Here is a 21,125-nt window from a genome sequence, read left to right on the forward strand (position 1 = left end):
CCTACAATCAAAACACTAACGTGTTAAAATCCAACATACGAGACCTCTTAACACACCCTAATTTCAACTCTAGACCCTGAGGTACTATTCTGAAAGTGGCTAACTCTAAAGTGTAGCGTCAGAGAGCCTAACTACATCATTCAACCTTTAACACATATTCACCATGATTTAATCTTTACAGTCACACGAATAACAAATTTTTTAACATTACTTTCACTTTTACCATATCACGTTATTTCTAAACATTCAAAATAACAGTTCACATGTATACAAGAACATATCAAGATGCCGTTAATTTTCCACATTTGAAAACATACATTAGTAGTACATTGTTAACTTCTATTCTTTTCAAAGCAAGTGTCAATTCTTTCTACATTGAAATAATACTACATTTCAAAAAGTCTTTCAAACTAAAACTTCTTTCTTGTTAGAATGTTTTAAATAAAATTTATACAATAACTTTTTACAATATTTAAGTCTTTATACAACGCTATTATACATCAACTTTAGTTTTACGCGCGAGTAATTGAAAAACATAATAAGAAAATCGGTCACAACTCATTTCTCGCCCTTTTGGCGATAAAGGTAGACCTCGCATGAGGTAAAACTTCTTCAAATCTGCCACTTGCAGTAAGAATGAAAGATTAACTTAAGTTTGTAAAGTAACACAAAATTTTACTTATCTTTGTAATATTCAGACATCCTTTTCTGGGCCCAGTCTTTAAAGGTGCTGCAGACCGTAGCTTGGTTGATCCTCCTTCTTGTACGGGCTCGCCCTTCAGTGCTTTCCTCTGGAAGCTTCCGTTTTTCACCACTACGGCCACCCTTGAACATCTTCCTTCTGTCCTCTGCTTGTGGTCTTGGCCGTTTGAAGGCAGCTGGTCTTGGTGGAACCGGGAAACTTCTGTCGTGATCCTGCTTGGACCTCGTTGTTGGCCGTTCAAATTTTTCTTGTACTTTTTCCTCCGCCGCTGATGGCCCTTCCGCAGTTCGGCGACTTTTGCTGCGGAGAGTTCTGTCGGATGAGTCAATCTTCCGTTTCACAGCCGGGTTATAGTTGCCGTCCTTTCTCCCGGTCTTTTCCACATACGTCGTCCTTCTCCCTTCTTCATTCTGGGGGTGTTCGTGAACTCTGTTTTTTGGACGGTGGAACGGCTTCTTTTTCTTTGTACCTTCAATTTTTCCGCGGGGCAATTTTCTTTTCACTTGCTTCTGTCTCTCATTGGCTTGCCCTTGTACTTGTCGTTTTCCCACCTCTGGAACTTGTACCTGCGGTGTCTGCCGTCCCGGATCCTGCAAAAGATCTGAAAAGATTTGCATTTTATTACGGTCATAGAATGGTTTCATCTGGTCAATGTTTGCGGAACAGGTTTCACCATTTCTTGCCTTTAATACTACAACAGCGTGAGTTATTTTTTCTATAACATATGGTCCTTCAAAGCGTGGGAAAAATTTGGCAGTTTTATCTTCTGGTGCTGAAGAAAGTGAATGCTTAATTTTTAGTACTTCATCCCCTACTTTATAAGTTACTCCCCGTCGTTTCAAGTCATAATACAATTTTTGTTTTCTTTGTGCTACTTCTGTATTCTTTTTTGCTTCTTTTATTAGTTTTTCTATATCACCCATTTTAAATTCTGGGGCTCTTTGTTGCACATAAAATAGTTTATCTAACGGTGTTATAATCTTTCTGCCTAGAAATAACTCAGCAGGAGTTTTTCCCGTTGTATCATGTTTTGCGGTCCTAAGGGCGAAAGCAAATTCATTGACATAGTTATCCCAGCTTTTATGAAAATTTTTAACATAACTACGGATAATTTTCACTATATTTCTGTTGACCCGTTCCGCTATATTTGATTGCGGCCGATACGGGACCATTTTTAAATGACGTATGCCCAGTTTTTGGCACATGTCTTCAAATATATTACTTACAAATTGAGGACCATTATCCGATATAACTTTTAGGGGCGCCCCGTATTTTAAAATATATTTATTTAAAATAGAATCGGTAACTAATTTCGCGGAGGCTCGTTTTAAGGGAACAATTTCGGTCCATTTACTAAAATGATCAACTATAACAAGGAGATAGCGACTTTTGTTTAACTGACTTTTTGGGAAAGGGCCCAATAAATCGATGCCGATTATTTCATTTGGAAATTCGGATTTAATACTATTTAGAAACCCGGCCGGGCGGAAATTAATATAATTAACGGCTTGACATGTTGGGCAGGACTGGACATACGCCCTTGTTAACTTTTGCAGTTCAGGAAAGTAGACTGCCTCGCGTACGCGTTGAGTAGTTTTTCGAATACCAGCATGAGAAGCTAAACGGCTGTCATGGAGCTCTTGCAGGATATTTAATCTAAGACTAGCTGGGATAACAGGTCGAAATTCGTTGTTGGAATTCGTAGTTTTTGTATAAAATAATAGACCATCTATTAGTTCGTAATGGGCCGCCCTATTTCTTATCGCCACAATATCTTGGTGGCTAAAATTTTCAGGATCCTTCAAATACTCATAAATACTTCCAAACTCAGGATCCTTACCCAGTTCGGTTATTACAGTTTCTCGGGAATTTATTGTACACGCTGTCAGCATTGCAACTTTTACGGTATTACCCTGTTCGTCTAATTTAATTCGTGATAGGGCATCTGCTACGATATTTTCCTTTCCGGGGGTATGCTTGATTACCAGATTATATTCTTGCAGCTTGAATGCCCATCTTATTAACCTTGGGGATAAATTTTTCCCAGAGTACAATCTAGTTACCGCCGCATGATCAGAATATACTGTTATCGGCGCCTTTCCAAAATAGACTCGGAACTTTTGCACTGCTAACAGAACTGCAAGTGCCTCTCTCTCGGTCGCGGAATAGTTTCTTTGTGTTTGATTTAAAGTTCGGCTAAAAAATGCCACTGGCTGCTGATTTTGCGAAAGTACCGCTCCTACCGCATAATCCGAAGCATCCGCTGAAATTTCTAAATTTTCATCCTTTTCAGGAAATTTCAACACAGGGGCTTGCGTTAATGCTTGTTTTAATTTTTCGAAAGCACTATTGGCTTCGGCCGTCCACGAGAATCTTGCCTTTTTCCTTTTTAATTTTAACAATGGCTCAGCGATAGCCGCAAAATCTTTTATAAAGGACCTATAATATGAACAAAGTCCTAGAAAAGAAGAGAGCTTCTTTGCCGTGTTTGGAGTCGGATACTTTTGTACAGCGATTATTTTTGATTCATCTGTCTCGATCCCTTTTTGCGATATTTTGTAACCTAAATATTTTAATTCAGGGGCTGCAAATTTGCATTTTTCGACATTAACTTTTAGACCGGCCTCATTTAATAAAGAAAACACCTGTCTTAAATCCTGTACATGTTGGTCTAGATTATCACTAGTAATAATGATATCGTCTAAATAGATAAATGTGGACTTTCCGAGAACAGGTCTTAACACAATGTCCATGCATAGCTGAAATGTTGCTGGGGCGCCTGAAAGGCCAAACGGCATTCGCAAAAATGCATAAGTGCCAGACTTGGTTATAAAAGCAGTCTTAGGCACGTCCTCAGGCCTGATCCCTATTTGAAAATAACCATTCGTTAAGTCTAAAGTTGTCATAAATTTGGTTGATTTTATGTTCCTTAAAATTTCTTCTATAATCGGTAACGGATATACCGGATATTTCGTTATGGAATTTAATTTACGGTAATCAATAGCGAATCTCCACCTTTTTGGATGCTCCAAAGGATAATCATTATTTTTCTTACATAAAACCACCGGACTAGCATAACTACTTGAGATAGGCGTTACGATCTTTTTACGTAGCATATCGGTAATATGCCATTCTATAATTTTTTCCTTATTCTTATCATACCGGTATGGTTTTTGACGAACCGGCAATGCATCTCCGGTGTCAATACTATGGTTAGTAACCTGGGTAAATCCTGGAATATCACTAAATAAGGAAGCAAATTCACTTACCACTTGTCGGATTCTATCTTGCTCGTCATTAGGCAGGTGGTCGAGATTTACCCTTGGCGGTTCAACCTTTTCTACACGCACTGGTTTCATCGTCAACTTAAGAGACGCTTCATTAAAATCCAGTGTAGCTTGTGCGTCTGAAAGAAAGTCTATTCCTAGTATTAAGTGTGCTTGCAAATTCTTTACTATAAAAAACATCACCTTTACTTGTTCGTCCTTGATACGGATGTACAAAGGTACTTTACCTACGCACTTACATTGTTCTCCTTGCGCCGCTAATACTGTTGTATTATCCGCATTATATATGCGGTATTTGCGAAAATACTTTCTAAAAAAGACTTCTGCCACACAGGAACACTGCGCGCCGGTATCCAGGAGTGCGGTGGCCGGGATATTATTTACCAAGACTTCAATCTTCGGAAGAGTTAAATTTTTCACCATTACTGTATTTAACTTGTAGGAAGAGGGGTTTTCGTGGCCTTCGGATTTCCGCACCCTCTCGTCAGCAGAAATCCGTTTTAGTTTAAATTATTTTTTCTTTCGGTGCTTTCCTTCTTTCTCCACTGGCCTTGAGACTTTTTTTCTGGGTTGCTATTGAACTGTCGACGTTCGCCGGCTGTTTTTGAATGCTCGGGTTTCCTTGCCCACTGATTCGCTTTTTCTCCGTAGCCATGTGCTTGAGTTTGCTGTAGTCTTGGCGTACCAAATTGGTTTCGCTGTTGATATTGGCGTCTTCTTTCGACGTCCGCCGTTCTTCTACTTTCAAACTGGATTGCTAGCTCAAATAATTTTTCCAGTGTAGTCGGATTTCTCAATTCAATAAAGTCTTGCACTTGGGGTAGTAACCTCGGCAAAATCACTTGAATTATTTCAGGATCCGGACGGTTTCCATACAAGAGCTTGAAAACGTGAATTTTTCTTAAAATAAACCTGGAGAGCTTTTCCATTCTTTGTTGATATATACTGAAAAGTTCTGTTTCTAATTTCGCACGATCCCTTACAACAGGGAAGGCTTTTAGTAGGGCAGTCTTGAAATTTTCGTAGGTATAGGTGGGACTTCCTGCTTGACCCAAGAGACTTCTGCCGATACATTTGAACCAGTTAAGCGCTTGGCCCCTCAAAGCGCTGGTAGCTAAGGTAACTTTTTGAAACTCGTGCACGGGGTAGAGCATGAAGTGGTCATCCAATTTTTCCAAAAAACTGGTTACCTGTGAGTGTCCATTAAACGTTGCTTCTGGTTTCATCGAAGCGCGCATGGTCTGGACAATATACCCAAATCCTTCCAGGGCGGCAGCTGGCATTTCTGGATTCTGAGCTGTTTCTGCAGGCAGCACAGGTTCTTCTTGAAACTCGGCCATGGTTATTCTTCGTCGGGCGCCACTATCAGGTTCAATGTTTCTTCTTACCTTCTTCGGAAACATACAATGACCTGACTAGAACAGAGAGCTTACTAAAGCTATGTTCACTAATTGTAGTAAGTAGACAGGATACAGACGAAGGGTATACAAAACCCTTTATTTTTTTTCTTTATATACAATGACTTCCGTACTTCGGAATACAATGACCCTCCACTCGGGGTCTAACTTAAAAGATATCAAAATAAAACTAAACTCTAATTTAACTTTAGAATAAGATTGGCCTTATAATAACAGGAAGCGTATGTAGCACAGAGACTGTGAACACTACAATACGTTTAATTTATCAAGAGGATTAAAACCTCTGGCCTGGAAGGCAAAGTAGCAACTGCGTAACTTCTAAGGTAAGCGGCCTGCTTCGAACTCACGGCTTCCTCTCCTCTGCTTGGCAAAAAGGCCACACTTAAATACTTGGCGTTCGCCAGACAACTTTGCATAAAACTCCTTCACGCGTATAATTCTGGCCGGAAGTAGAAAATAAGAAGTGATAGTAAAGATTTAAAATAAAATAAACGTTAGTAAAACTTAAGATCCTTACAAACAAAGCACAGAACAAACAGAAAATTTTCAAGCAAAATATTACTTTTAATTAAAATCAAAATTACTAAAAATCAAAACTTATTATTTAAAACAATGTTATTATTTGAAATTTACCGGTAAGCCGGGAACGCCAGGAGGCCCAGGTCGTCCAGGTAAACCAGGTTCACCCTAACAAATGTTTAAAAAGTTAAAAAACATGGTACAAAAGTGCACTGCTTAAATTAATAATGCATACTCCATTATTTGCTTAAAGCATTGAAAACTTACTTCACTTCTAATTTAATTTACTTCACTCAGAACAAGCAAATATTATTAGTTAAAAATAAAAGCTACTTATAAAATTAAATATAATTATAAATATTTATTATCTGAACATATGAAACGTTAGACTAGAAGAGAAACACGCTAATGTGACAATCAAAACCGTGAAAAACAACCTTATATTTAGCGTAGGTATAATGAAACACTCAATCGATTTCGAGGGCAGCTAAAGGTCCCTCCTCATCAGGAGAAAGAAATACATAGAAAGAAGAAAATAGGAATCACAGAAACACGTGGTGCTTATCAGCACTGCACGTCGTTATAACTAGATTTTTAATCAAAGTTGCACTGGCCGCCTACTTTTACTGAGCCAGGCTGTCTGATCAAGCATAAAGAAATATTAGCGAAGTTAAAATAGGGAGCGAGGGGCAAATGCACATTACGCTCAAAATCTGAACTTCAAATAATGGAAAGTAACCACTGAACGGATTTTTATACCCTCTGGTAGTACCAAGTGCGAGGAGGTAACGCCATCTATCGGCAAAAATAATTGAATTAAGACAGTAGAATTTTAAAGGCATTAGGAAGGACTGGATTGGACTTCAAATCATTAACTAAACTTTCTAAATCTTTGTGAATGTGAAAAGCCTCAAGAAAATCCAATTCGCCTATGGAAGAAGCCTTTTGGATGATTTTTGCAGACCCAAAATCAAAATTATGGTTAAAAGTCCAGCTATGATACGCTATTGAAGACTTGTTAATTTCCCCTTTTTTGACATAAGATTCATGTTCCTTGATACGAAACTTCAACGCTCTTTTTGTTTGGCCAATATATCTTAAACCACACTGACATGATATACTATAAATTCCCCAAGAATTCAAGACAGAAACGCAATCTTTTAGAATCGAAGGGTGAATTTTATTAATAGGGGAGAAACCGACTTGAAAATTGAATTTCTGGAGAATCCGTGCAATTTTATAGCTAACAGAAGGATAAAATGGAAGCACGACAAGGTCATTGATATTATTTCTAACAGTGGAATGTCTTCTTTGATGGGAATCTGAAAATTTTTTGACGGCTTTATCAATAATCACGGGAGAAAATCCACGGTCAATCGCAACTGCTCTCAAATAATTAAGTTCATTGGTAAGCAAAGATTCAGAGGAACAAACTTTTAGCGCGCGGAAAACATAATAGTAAAAAGAAGCCATTTTTTGCTTAACAGGGTGGCATGACTTGGCATGGGGTGGTAAACAAACTGCAAAGGGTTTACGGTACACAGTGGTGCTAAAATCGGTTTCATTGCGGATTATAAGAATATCGAGGAAGGGGAGGGAATTGTTGGATTCAATTTCAAGAGTGAATTGGATGGCTGGATCAATTGAATTCATAATAGATAGAATCTCGGATAAATCCTCTTTATAACCGTCAAAAAGTGCGAAAGTGTCGTCAACATACCGAATCCAAAGACGAAAAGATAATTTATCAAATAATTTCATCTCAAAATAGTGCATATAAATGTCAGCAAGTACCGGACTGAGAGGATTACCCATAGCCAATCCTTCAACTTGACGAAAATATGCATTTTGGAAAACAAAGTGGGTTTGACTTAGAGAAACTTTAGTAAGCGAAACCAACTCATTAATTTCAGTATGTGTGAAGTGAAATTCCCGAAGCCTAGTTTCAAGACAATTTAGTGCTCCTTCGACCGGAACATTAGTAAACAATGATTTGACATCAAATGAAACCATAATGGAACGAAGTGGGGAAATATTTTTAAGTTTATCAATGACTTCAACAGAATTTTTTACAGTGTGAATATTGTTATCAAGTAGAGGAGAAAATCTGGAAACTAAATATTTGGCCAAAGGATATGAAGCAGTACCTATGTTGGAAACAATTGGTCGAAAAGGAATACCGGTTTTGTGGACTTTTGGAAGAGCATAAAGTCTAGCGCAATTAGTAATAGGCGGAATAAGTGATTTCTTCAACTGAGTTGGCAGAATGTGGGAAGATTTAATAGCACTTTTTACTTTCATGAGGTCCGAAGTTGAAGGATCTTTAGGGATCGAGCAGTATGGGCCTTCATTTATCAATTTAGAGACTGCAGTAATATATGTGTGTTTGTCCATAACAACGATCTGTCCGCCCTTATCAGCTTTAGAGATAATGATATTAGTATCAGAATTAATTTCACGTAAGATCTCATTTTCCTTTTTGCTAAGATTAGAACCCAAAGATTTATTGTTAAAATTAACGTTATGAGTAATTAGGTGGCGGATTGTATCCTTCTGCGTTTCCGAAATTTTGGAGAATTTAAAGGCTTTCTCTATAGGGGCGATGATTTGAGGAATTGAAGGTTTAGATGTCTTTGAAAAGTTGAAATTATATTTTAATACTTTTAACTGATCCTCCGAAAGATTCCTATTGGAGATATTAACAATGGAGTTAACGTTTACAGTGGGAAGATCAGCTAGATAATTGGGACTATCCGACTGGTGTGTGAGTTTTTGGAATTTAGAAATGAGCACATTTTTATGCCGTTGACAAACGGTATCGGTTCTAGACCAGGATGTATGTTCAAATGAGGAAAAATTTTTTTTTCAGTGGAATTAGCAATTTTTAAATGGAGGTAATATAATTCAAATTCAATTTTTGATAAACGTTTGCGTGTGTCCCTTATAATGTGACGAAGAAGTGCCAATTTGAATTTATGCAAAATTTTTGAAACGTGAACGGAAGCTTTAAGGCTACATTTCACATGTATAAATTTGGGAATGAAATTTTGATGTTTGCATTTAAGTAGAAACTGTAGATGATTCAAGAATTTCGTACGCTTAAGGCGTAACTTACAAAATCGGTTCCTGTCAGTGGACATATTGTGAAAAGGGCACAAGCAAGAAACAAGTGAACAAAAGAAATGTAATTCCGAAAGTCCAAACAAGTAATTACTTATAACATGAAAAAAAAAAAAACACCAATAAATAATGAAGACAATTTTCATCAACAAATGACAAAAACATTCCAAAAGGAGAGAAACATCCAATACTGAAAAACCAATAGCCACGTGGAAAGAAGCAATGAAAGTCAAAATCGTGCACGTGGTAAACCGAAAAAATATAGAATTACCTCGAAAATGCCGGTTGATAGCATAAACCAAATCCGAAAAAATGATGGCCACGTGGAAAGAAGTAAATAAAATGGTGCACGTGGTAAAACAATAAACAGTAAAATATTCTCGAAAATGCCGGTTGATAGCACAAACTAGACTAGAAGAGAAACACGCTAATGTGACAATCAAAACCGTGAAAAACAACCTTATATTTAGCGTAGGTATAATGAAACACTCAATCGATTTCGAGGGCAGCTAAAGGTCCCTCCTCATCAGGAGAAAGAAATACATAGAAAGAAGAAAATAGGAATCACAGAAACACGTGGTGCTTATCAGCACTGCACGTCGTTATAACTAGATTTTTAATCAGAGTTGCACTGGCCGCCTACTTTTACTGAGCCAGGCTGTCTGATCAAGCATAAAGAAATATTAGCGAAGTTAAAATAGGGAGCGAGGGGCAAATGCACATTACGCTCAAAATCTGAACTTCAAATAATGGAAAGCAACCACTGAACGGATTTTTATACCCTCTGGTAGTACCAAGTGCGAGGAGGTAACGCCATCTATCGGCAAAAATAATTGAATTAAGACAGTAGAATTTTAAAGGCATTAGGAAGGACTGGATTGGACTTCAAATCATTAACTAAACTTTCTAAATCTTTGTGAATGTGAAAAGCCTCAAGAAAATCCAATTCGCCTATGGAAGAAGCCTTTTGGATGATTTTTGCAGACCCAAAATCAAAATTATGGTTAAAAGTCCAGCTATGATACGCTATTGAAGACTTGTTAATTTCCCCTTTTTTGACATAAGATTCATGTTCCTTGATACGAAACTTCAACGCTCTTTTTGTTTGGCCAATATATCTTAAACCACACTGACATGATATACTATAAATTCCCCAAGAATTCAAGACAGAAACGCAATCTTTTAGAATCGAAGGGTGAATTTTATTAATAGGGGAGAAACCGACTTGAAAATTGAATTTCTGGAGAATCCGTGCAATTTTATAGCTAACAGAAGGATAAAATGGAAGCACGACAAGGTCATTGATATTATTTCTAACAGTGGAATGTCTTCTTTGATGGGAATCTGAAAATTTTTTGACGGCTTTATCAATAATCACGGGAGAAAATCCACGGTCAATCGCAACTGCTCTCAAATAATTAAGTTCATTGGTAAGCAAAGATTCAGAGGAACAAACTTTTAGCGCGCGGAAAACACAATAGTAAAAAGAAGCCATTTTTTGCTTAACAGGGTGGCATGACTTGGCATGGGGTGGTAAACAAACTGCAAAGGGTTTACGGTACACAGTGGTGCTAAAATCGGTTTCATTGCGGATTATAAGAATATCGAGGAAGGGGAGGGAATTGTTGGATTCAATTTCAAGAGTGAATTGGATGGCTGGATCAATTGAATTCATAATAGATAGAATCTCGGATAAATCCTCTTTATAACCGTCAAAAAGTGCGAAAGTGTCGTCAACATACCGAATCCAAAGACGAAAAGATAATTTATCAAATAATTTCATCTCAAAATAGTGCATATAAATGTCAGCAAGTACCGGACTGAGAGGATTACCCATAGCCAATCCTTCAACTTGACGAAAATATGCATTTTGGAAAACAAAGTGGGTTTGACTTAGAGAAACTTTAGTAAGCGAAACCAACTCATTAATTTCAGTATGTGTGAAGTGAAATTCCCGAAGCCTAGTTTCAAGACAATTTAGTGCTCCTTCGACCGGAACATTAGTAAACAATGATTTGACATCAAATGAAACCATAATGGAACGAAGTGGGGAAATATTTTTAAGTTTATCAATGACTTCAACAGAATTTTTTACAGTGTGAATATTGTTATCAAGTAGAGGAGAAAATCTGGAAACTAAATATTTGGCCAAAGGATATGAAGCAGTACCTATGTTGGAAACAATTGGTCGAAAAGGAATACCGGTTTTGTGGACTTTTGGAAGAGCATAAAGTCTAGCGCAATTAGTAATAGGCGGAATAAGTGATTTCTTCAACTGAGTTGGCAGAATGTGGGAAGATTTAATAGCACTTTTTACTTTCATGAGGTCCGAAGTTGAAGGATCTTTAGGGATCGAGCAGTATGGGCCTTCATTTATCAATTTAGAGACTGCAGTAATATATGTGTGTTTGTCCATAACAACGATCTGTCCGCCCTTATCAGCTTTAGAGATAATGATATTAGTATCAGAATTAATTTCACGTAAGATCTCATTTTCCTTTTTGCTAAGATTAGAACCCAAAGATTTATTGTTAAAATTAACGTTATGAGTAATTAGGTGGCGGATTGTATCCTTCTGCGTTTCCGAAATTTTGGAGAATTTAAAGGCTTTCTCTATAGGGGCGATGATTTGAGGAATTGAAGGTTTAGATGTCTTTGAAAAGTTGAAATTATATTTTAATACTTTTAACTGATCCTCCGAAAGATTCCTATTGGAGATATTAACAATGGAGTTAACGTTTACAGTGGGAAGATCAGCTAGATAATTGGGACTATCCGACTGGTGTGTGAGTTTTTGGAATTTAGAAATGAGCACATTTTTATGCCGTTGACAAACGGTATCGGTTCTAGACCAGGATGTATGTTCAAATGAGGAAAAATTTTTTTTTCAGTGGAATTAGCAATTTTTAAATGGAGGTAATATAATTCAAATTCAATTTTTGATAAACGTTTGCGTGTGTCCCTTATAATGTGACGAAGAAGTGCCAATTTGAATTTATGCAAAATTTTTGAAACGTGAACGGAAGCTTTAAGGCTACATTTCACATGTATAAATTTGGGAATGAAATTTTGATGTTTGCATTTAAGTAGAAACTGTAGATGATTCAAGAATTTCGTACGCTTAAGGCGTAACTTACAAAATCGGTTCCTGTCAGTGGACATATTGTGAAAAGGGCACAAGCAAGAAACAAGTGAACAAAAGAAATGTAATTCCGAAAGTCCAAACAAGTAATTACTTATAACATGAAAAAAAAAAAAAACACCAATAAATAATGAAGACAATTTTCATCAACAAATGACAAAAACATTCCAAAAGGAGAGAAACATCCAATACTGAAAAACCAATAGCCACGTGGAAAGAAGCAATGAAAGTCAAAATCGTGCACGTGGTAAACCGAAAAAATATAGAATTACCTCGAAAATGCCGGTTGATAGCATAAACCAAATCCGAAAAAATGATGGCCACGTGGAAAGAAGTAAATAAAATGGTGCACGTGGTAAAACAATAAACAGTAAAATATTCTCGAAAATGCCGGTTGATAGCACAAACTAGACTAGAAGAGAAACACGCTAATGTGACAATCAAAACCGTGAAAAACAACCTTATATTTAGCGTAGGTATAATGAAACACTCAATCGATTTCGAGGGCAGCTAAAGGTCCCTCCTCATCAGGAGAAAGAAATACATAGAAAGAAGAAAATAGGAATCACAGAAACACGTGGTGCTTATCAGCACTGCACGTCGTTATAACTAGATTTTTAATCAGAGTTGCACTGGCCGCCTACTTTTACTGAGCCAGGCTGTCTGATCAAGCATAAAGAAATATTAGCGAAGTTAAAATAGGGAGCGAGGGGCAAATGCACATTACGCTCAAAATCTGAACTTCAAATAATGGAAAGCAACCACTGAACGGATTTTTATATCCTCTGGTAGTACCAAGTGCGAGGAGGTAACGCCATCTATCGGCAAAAATAATTGAATTAAGACAGTAGAATTTTAAAGGCATTAGGAAGGACTGGATTGGACTTCAAATCATTAACTAAACTTTCTAAATCTTTGTGAATGTGAAAAGCCTCAAGAAAATCCAATTCGCCTATGGAAGAAGCCTTTTGGATGATTTTTGCAGACCCAAAATCAAAATTATGGTTAAAAGTCCAGCTATGATACGCTATTGAAGACTTGTTAATTTCCCCTTTTTTGACATAAGATTCATGTTCCTTGATACGAAACTTCAACGCTCTTTTTGTTTGGCCAATATATCTTAAACCACACTGACATGATATACTATAAATTCCCCAAGAATTCAAGACAGAAACGCAATCTTTTAGAATCGAAGGGTGAATTTTATTAATAGGGGAGAAACCGACTTGAAAATTGAATTTCTGGAGAATCCGTGCAATTTTATAGCTAGCAGAAGGATAAAATGGAAGCACGACAAGGTCATTGATATTATTTCTAACAGTGGAATGTCTTCTTTGATGGGAATCTGAAAATTTTTTGACGGCTTTATCAATAATCACGGGAGAAAATCCACGGTCAATCGCAACTGCTCTCAAATAATTAAGTTCATTGGTAAGCAAAGATTCAGAGGAACAAACTTTTAGCGCGCGGAAAACATAATAGTAAAAAGAAGCCATTTTTTGCTTAACAGGACTTGGCATGGGGTGGTAAACAAACTGCAAAGGGTTTACGGTACACAGTGGTGCTAAAATCGGTTTCATTGCGGATTATAAGAATATCGAGGAAGGGGAGGGAATTGTTGGATTCAATTTCAAGAGTGAATTGGATGGCTGGATCAATTGAATTCATAATAGATAGAATCTCGGATAAATCCTCTTTATAACCGTCAAAAAGTGCGAAAGTGTCGTCAACATACCGAATCCAAAGACGAAAAGATAATTTATCAAATAATTTCATCTCAAAATAGTGCATATAAATGTCAGCAAGTACCGGACTGAGAGGATTACCCATAGCCAATCCTTCAACTTGACGAAAATATGCATTTTGGAAAACAAAGTGGGTTTGACTTAGAGAAACTTTAGTAAGCGAAACCAACTCATTAATTTCAGTATGTGTGAAGTGAAATTCCCGAAGCCTAGTTTCAAGACAATTTAGTGCTCCTTCGACCGGAACATTAGTAAACAATGATTTGACATCAAATGAAACCATAATGGAACGAAGTGGGGAAATATTTTTAAGTTTATCAATGACTTCAACAGAATTTTTTACAGTGTGAATATTGTTATCAAGTAGAGGAGAAAATCTGGAAACTAAATATTTGGCCAAAGGATATGAAGCAGTACCTATGTTGGAAACAATTGGTCGAAAAGGAATACCGGTTTTGTGGACTTTTGGAAGAGCATAAAGTCTAGCGCAATTAGTAATAGGCGGAATAAGTGATTTCTTCAACTGAGTTGGCAGAATGTGGGAAGATTTAATAGCACTTTTTACTTTCATGAGGTCCGAAGTTGAAGGATCTTTAGGGATCGAGCAGTATGGGCCTTCATTTATCAATTTAGAGACTGCAGTAATATATGTGTGTTTGTCCATAACAACGATCTGTCCGCCCTTATCAGCTTTAGAGATAATGATATTAGTATCAGAATTAATTTCACGTAAGATCTCATTTTCCTTTTTGCTAAGATTAGAACCCAAAGATTTATTGTTAAAATTAACGTTATGAGTAATTAGGTGGCGGATTGTATCCTTCTGCGTTTCCGAAATTTTGGAGAATTTAAAGGCTTTCTCTATAGGGGCGATGATTTGAGGAATTGAAGGTTTAGATGTCTTTGAAAAGTTGAAATTATATTTTAATACTTTTAACTGATCCTCCGAAAGATTCCTATTGGAGATATTAACAATGGAGTTAACGTTTACAGTGGGAAGATCAGCTAGATAATTGGGACTATCCGACTGGTGTGTGAGTTTTTGGAATTTAGAAATGAGCACATTTTTATGCCGTTGACAAACGGTATCGGTTCTAGACCAGGATGTATGTTCAAATGAGGAAAAATTTTTTTTTCAGTGGAATTAGCAATTTTTAAATGGAGGTAATATAATTCAAATTCAATTTTTGATAAACGTTTGCGTGTGTCCCTTATAATGTGACGAAGAAGTGCCAATTTGAATTTATGCAAAATTTTTGAAACGTGAACGGAAGCTTTAAGGCTACATTTCACATGTATAAATTTGGGAATGAAATTTTGATGTTTGCATTTAAGTAGAAACTGTAGATGATTCAAGAATTTCGTACGCTTAAGGCGTAACTTACAAAATCGGTTCCTGTCAGTGGACATATTGTGAAAAGGGCACAAGCAAGAAACAAGTGAACAAAAGAAATGTAATTCCGAAAGTCCAAACAAGTAATTACTTATAACATGAAAAAAAAAAAAAACACCAATAAATAATGAAGACAATTTTCATCAACAAATGACAAAAACATTCCAAAAGGAGAGAAACATCCAATACTGAAAAACCAATAGCCACGTGGAAAGAAGCAATGAAAGTCAAAATCGTGCACGTGGTAAACCGGAAAAATATAGAATTACCTCGAAAATGCCGGTTGATAGCATAAACCAAATCCGAAAAAATGATGGCCACGTGGAAAGAAGTAAATAAAATGGTGCACGTGGTAAAACAATAAACAGTAAAATATTCTCGAAAATGCCGGTTGATAGCACAAACTAGACTAGAAGAGAAACACGCTAATGTGACAATCAAAACCGTGAAAAACAACCTTATATTTTTAGCGTAGGTATAATGAAACACTCAATCGATTTCGAGGGCAGCTAAAGGTCCCTCCTCATCAGGAGAAAGAAATACATAGAAAGAAGAAAATAGGAATCACAGAAACACGTGGTGCTTATCAGCACTGCACGTCGTTATAACTAGATTTTTAATCAGAGTTGCACTGGCCGCCTACTTTTACTGAGCCAGGCTGTCTGATCAAGCATAAAGAAATATTAGCGAAGTTAAAATAGGGAGCGAGGGGCAAATGCACATTACGCTCAAAATCTGAACTTCAAATAATGGAAAGCAACCACTGAACGGATTTTTATACCCTCTGGAAGTACCAAGTGCGAGGAGGTAACGCCATCTATCGGCAAAAATAATTGAATTAAGACAGTAGAATTTTAAAGGCATTAGGAAGGACTGGATTGGACTTCAAATCATTAACTAAACTTTCTAAATCTTTGTGAATGTGAAAAGCCTCAAGAAAATCCAATTCGCCTATGGAAGAAGCCTTTTGGATGATTTTTGCAGACCCAAAATCAAAATTATGGTTAAAAGTCCAGCTATGATACGCTATTGAAGACTTGTTAATTTCCCCTTTTTTGACATAAGATTCATGTTCCTTGATACGAAACTTCAACGCTCTTTTTGTTTGGCCAATATATCTTAAACCACACTGACATGATATACTATAAATTCCCCAAGAATTCAAGACAGAAACGCAATCTTTTAGAATCGAAGGGTGAATTTTATTAATAGGGGAGAAACCGACTTGAAAATTGAATTTCTGGAGAATCCGTGCAATTTTATAGCTAGCAGAAGGATAAAATGGAAGCACGACAAGGTCATTGATATTATTTCTAACAGTGGAATGTCTTCTTTGATGGGAATCTGAAAATTTTTTGACGGCTTTATCAATAATCACGGGAGAAAATCCACGGTCAATCGCAACTGCTCTCAAATAATTAAGTTCATTGGTAAGCAAAGATTCAGAGGAACAAACTTTTAGCGCGCGGAAAACACAATAGTAAAAAGAAGCCATTTTTTGCTTAACAGGGTGGCATGACTTGGCATGGGGTGGTAAACAAACTGCAAAGGGTTTACGGTACACAGTGGTGCTAAAATCGGTTTCATTGCGGATTATAAGAATATCGAGGAAGGGGAGGGAATTGTTGGATTCAATTTCAAGAGTGAATTGGATGGCTGGATCAATTGAATTCATAATAGATAGAATCTCGGATAAATCCTCTTTATAACCGTCAAAAAGTGCGAAAGTGTCGTCAACATACCGAATCCAAAGACGAAAAGATAATTTATCAAATAATTTCATCTCAAAATAGTGCATATAAATGTCAGCAAGTACCGGACTGAGAGGATTACCCATAGCCAATCCTTCAACTTGACGAAAATATGCATTTTGGAAAACAAAGTGGGTTTGACTTAGAGAAACTTTAGTAAGCGAAACCAACTCATTAATTTCAGTATGTGTGAAGTGAAATTCCCGAAGCCTAGTTTCAAGACAATTTAGTGCTCCTTCGACCGGAACATTAGTAAACAATGATTTGACATCAAATGAAACCATAATGGAACGAAGTGGGGAAATATTTTTAAGTTTATCAATGACTTCAACAGAATTTTTTACAGTGTGAATATTGTTATCAAGTAGAGGAGAAAATCTGGAAACTAAATATTTGGCCAAAGGATATGAAGCAGTACCTATGTTGGAAACAATTGGTCGAAAAGGAATACCGGTTTTGTGGACTTTTGGAAGAGCATAAAGTCTAACGCAATTAGTAATAGGCGGAATAAGTGATTTCTTCAACTGAGTTGGCAGAATGTGGGAAGATTTAATAGCACTTTTTACTTTCATGAGGTCCGAAGTTGAAGGATCTTTAGGGATCGAGCAGTATGGGCCTCCATTTATCAATTTAGAGACTCCAGTAATATATGTGTGTTTGTCCATAACAACGATCTGTCCGCCCTTATCAGCTTTAGAGATAATGATATTAGTATCAGAATTAATTTCACGTAAGATCTCATTTTCCTTTTTGCTAAGATTAGAACCCAAAGATTTATTGTTAAAATTAACGTTATGAGTAATTAGGTGGCGGATTGTATCCTTCTGCGTTTCCGAAATTTTGGAGAATTTAAAGGCTTTCTCTATAGGGGCGATGATTTGAGGAATTGAAGGTTTAGATGTCTTTGAAAAGTTGAAATTATATTTTAATACTTTTAACTGATCCTCCGAAAGATTCCTATTGGAGATATTAACGATGGAGTTAACGTTTACAGTGGGAAGATCAGCTAGATAATTGGGACTATCCGACTGGTGTGTGAGTTTTTGGAATTTAGAAATGAGCACATTTTTATGCCGTTGACAAACGGTATCGGTTCTAGACCAGGATGTATGTTCAAATGAGGAAAAATTTTTTTTCAGTGGAATTAGCAATTTTTAAATGGAGGTAATATAATTCAAATTCAATTTTAGATAAACGTTTGCGTGTGTCCCTTATAATGTGACGAAGAAGTGCCAATTTGAATTTATGCAAAATTTTTGAAACGTGAACGGAAGCTTTAAGGCTACATTTCACATGTATAAATTTGGGAATGAAATTTTGATGTTTGCATTTAAGTAGAAACTGTAGATGATTCAAGAATTTCGTACGCTTAAGGCGTAACTTACAAAATCGGTTCCAGTCAGTGGACATATTGTGAAAAGGGCACAAGCAAGAAACAAGTGAACAAAAGAAATGTAATTCCGAAAGTCCAAACAAGTAATTACTTATAACATGAAAAAAAAAAAAAAAAAACACCAATAAATAATGAAGACAATTTTCATCAACAAATGACAAAAACATTCCAAAAGGAGAGAAACATCCAATACTGAAAAACCAATAGCCACGTGGAAAGAAGCAACGAAAGTCAAAATCGTGCACGAGGTAAACCGAAAAAATATAGAATTACCTCGAAAATGCCGGTTGATAGCATAAACCAAATCCGAAAAAATGATGGCCACGTGGAAAGAAGTAAATAAAATGGTGCACGTGGTAAAACAATAAACAGTAAAATATTCTCGAAAATGCCGGTTGATAGCACAAACTAGACTAGAAGAGAAACACGCTAATGTGACAATCAAAACCGTGAAAAACAACCTTATATTTAGCGTAGGTATAATGAAACACTCAATCGATTTCGAGGGCAGCTAAAGGTCCCTCCTCATCAGGAGAAAGAAATACATAGAAAGAAGAAAATAGGAATCACAGAAACGCGTGGTGCTTATCAGCACTGCACGTCGTTATAACTAGATTTTTAATCAGAGTTGCACTGGCCGCCTACTTTTACTGAGCCAGGCTGTCTGATCAAGCATAAAGAAATATTAGCGAAGTTAAAATAGGGAGTGAGGGGCAAATGCACATTACGCTCAAAATCTGAACTTCAAATAATGGAAAGCATCCACTGAACGGATTTTTATACCCTCTGGTAGTACCAAGTGCGAGGAGGTAACGCCATCTATCGGCAAAAATAATTGAATTAAGACAGTAGAATTTTAAAGGCATTAGGAAGGACTGGATTGGACTTCAAATCATTAACTAAACTTTCTAAATCTTTGTGAATGTGAAAAGCCTCAAGAAAATCCAATTCGCCTATGGAAGAAGCCTTTTGGATGATTTTTGCAGACCCAAAATCAAAATTATGGTTAAAAGTCCAGCTATGATACGCTATTGAAGACTTGTTAATTTCCCCTTTTTTGACATAAGATTCATGTTCCTTGATACGAAACTTCAACGCTCTTTTTGTTTGGCCAATATATCTTAAACCACACTGACATGATATACTATAAATTCCCCAAGAATTCAAGACAGAAACGCAATCTTTTAGAATCGAAGGGTGAATTTTATTAATAGGGGAGAAACCGACTTGAAAATTGAATTTCTGGAGAATCCGTGCAATTTTATAGCTAACAGAAGGATAAAATGGAAGCACGACAAGGTCATTGATATTATTTCTAACAGTGGAATGTCTTCTTTGATGGGAATCTGAAAATTTTTTGACGGCTTTATCAATAATCACGGGAGAAAATCCACGGTCAATCGCAACTGCTCTCAAATAATTAAGTTCATTGGTAAGCAAAGATTCAGAGGAACAAACTTTTAGCGCGCGGAAAACATAATAGTAAAAAGAAGCCATTTTTTGCTTAACAGGGTGGCATGACTTGGCATGGGGTGGTAAACAAACTGCAAAGGGTTTACGGTACACAGTGGTGCTAAAATCGGTTTCATTGCGGATTATAAGAATATCGAGGAAGGGGAGGGAATTGTTGGATTCAATTTCAAGAGTGAATTGGATGGCTGGATCAATTGAATTCATAATAGATAGAATCTCGGATAAATCCTCTTTATAACCGTCAAAAAGTGCGAAAGTGTCGTCAACATACCGAATCCAAAGACGAAAAGATAATTTATCAAATAATTTCATCTCAAAATAGTGCATATAAATGTCAGCAAGTACCGGACTGAGAGGATTACCCATAGCCAATCCTTCAACTTGACGAAAATATGCATTTTGGAAAACAAAGTGGGTTTGACTTAGAGAAACTTTAGTAAGCGAAACCAACTCATTAATTTCAGTATGTGTGAAGTGAAATTCCCGAAGCCTAGTTTCAAGACAATTTAGTGCTCCTTCGACCGGAACATTAGTAAACAATGATTTGACATCAAATGAAACCATAATGGAACGAAGTGGGGAAATATTTTTAAGTTTATCAATGACTTCAACAGAATTTTTTACAGTGTGAATATTGTTATCAAGTAGAGGAGAAAATCTGGAAACTAAATATTTGGCCAAAGGATATGAAGCAGTACCTATGTTGGAAACAATTGGTCGAAAAGGAATACCGGTTTTGTGGACTTTTGGAAGAGCATAAAGTCTAACGCAATTAGTAATAGGCGGAATAAGTGATTTCTTCAACTGAGTTGGCAGAATGTGGGAAGATTTAATAGCACTTTTTACTTTCATGAGGTCCGAAGTTGAAGGATCTTTAGGGATCGAGCAGTATGGGCCTCCATTTATCAATTTAGAGACTCCAGTAATATATGTGTGTTTGTCCATAACAACGATCTGTCCGCCCTTATCAGCTTTAGAGATAATGATATTAGTATCAGAATTAATTTCACGTAAGATCTCATTTTCCTTTTTGCTAAGATTAGAACCCAAAGATTTATTGTTAAAATTAACGTTATGAGTAATTAGGTGGCGGATTGTATCCTTCTGCGTTTCCGAAATTTTGGAGAATTTAAAGGCTTTCTCTATAGGGGCGATGATTTGAGGAATTGAAGGTTTAGATG

General features: G+C 36.6%; 1 protein-coding gene across 2 annotated transcripts in view; it reads right to left on the reverse strand.

The window, feature by feature from the left end:
• Window positions 1-21,125, reverse strand: part of LOC118197295 (uncharacterized) — a 307,554-nt gene that overhangs the window by 30,565 nt on the left and 255,864 nt on the right. For both annotated transcript variants that reach the window (XM_085806934.1, XM_085806935.1), the window contains exon 26: window positions 6,042-6,095. In XM_085806934.1, coding sequence (XP_085663060.1) covers window positions 6,042-6,095 — 54 coding nt within the window. The remainder of the gene's footprint in view (window positions 1-6,041; window positions 6,096-21,125) is intronic.

This window comes from Stegodyphus dumicola, chromosome X1 (assembly GCF_044657685.1).
Source record: "Stegodyphus dumicola isolate Sdum_Otavi_A_Nest chromosome X1, ASM4465768v1".
Lineage (NCBI taxonomy): Eukaryota > Metazoa > Arthropoda > Arachnida > Araneae > Eresidae > Stegodyphus > Stegodyphus dumicola.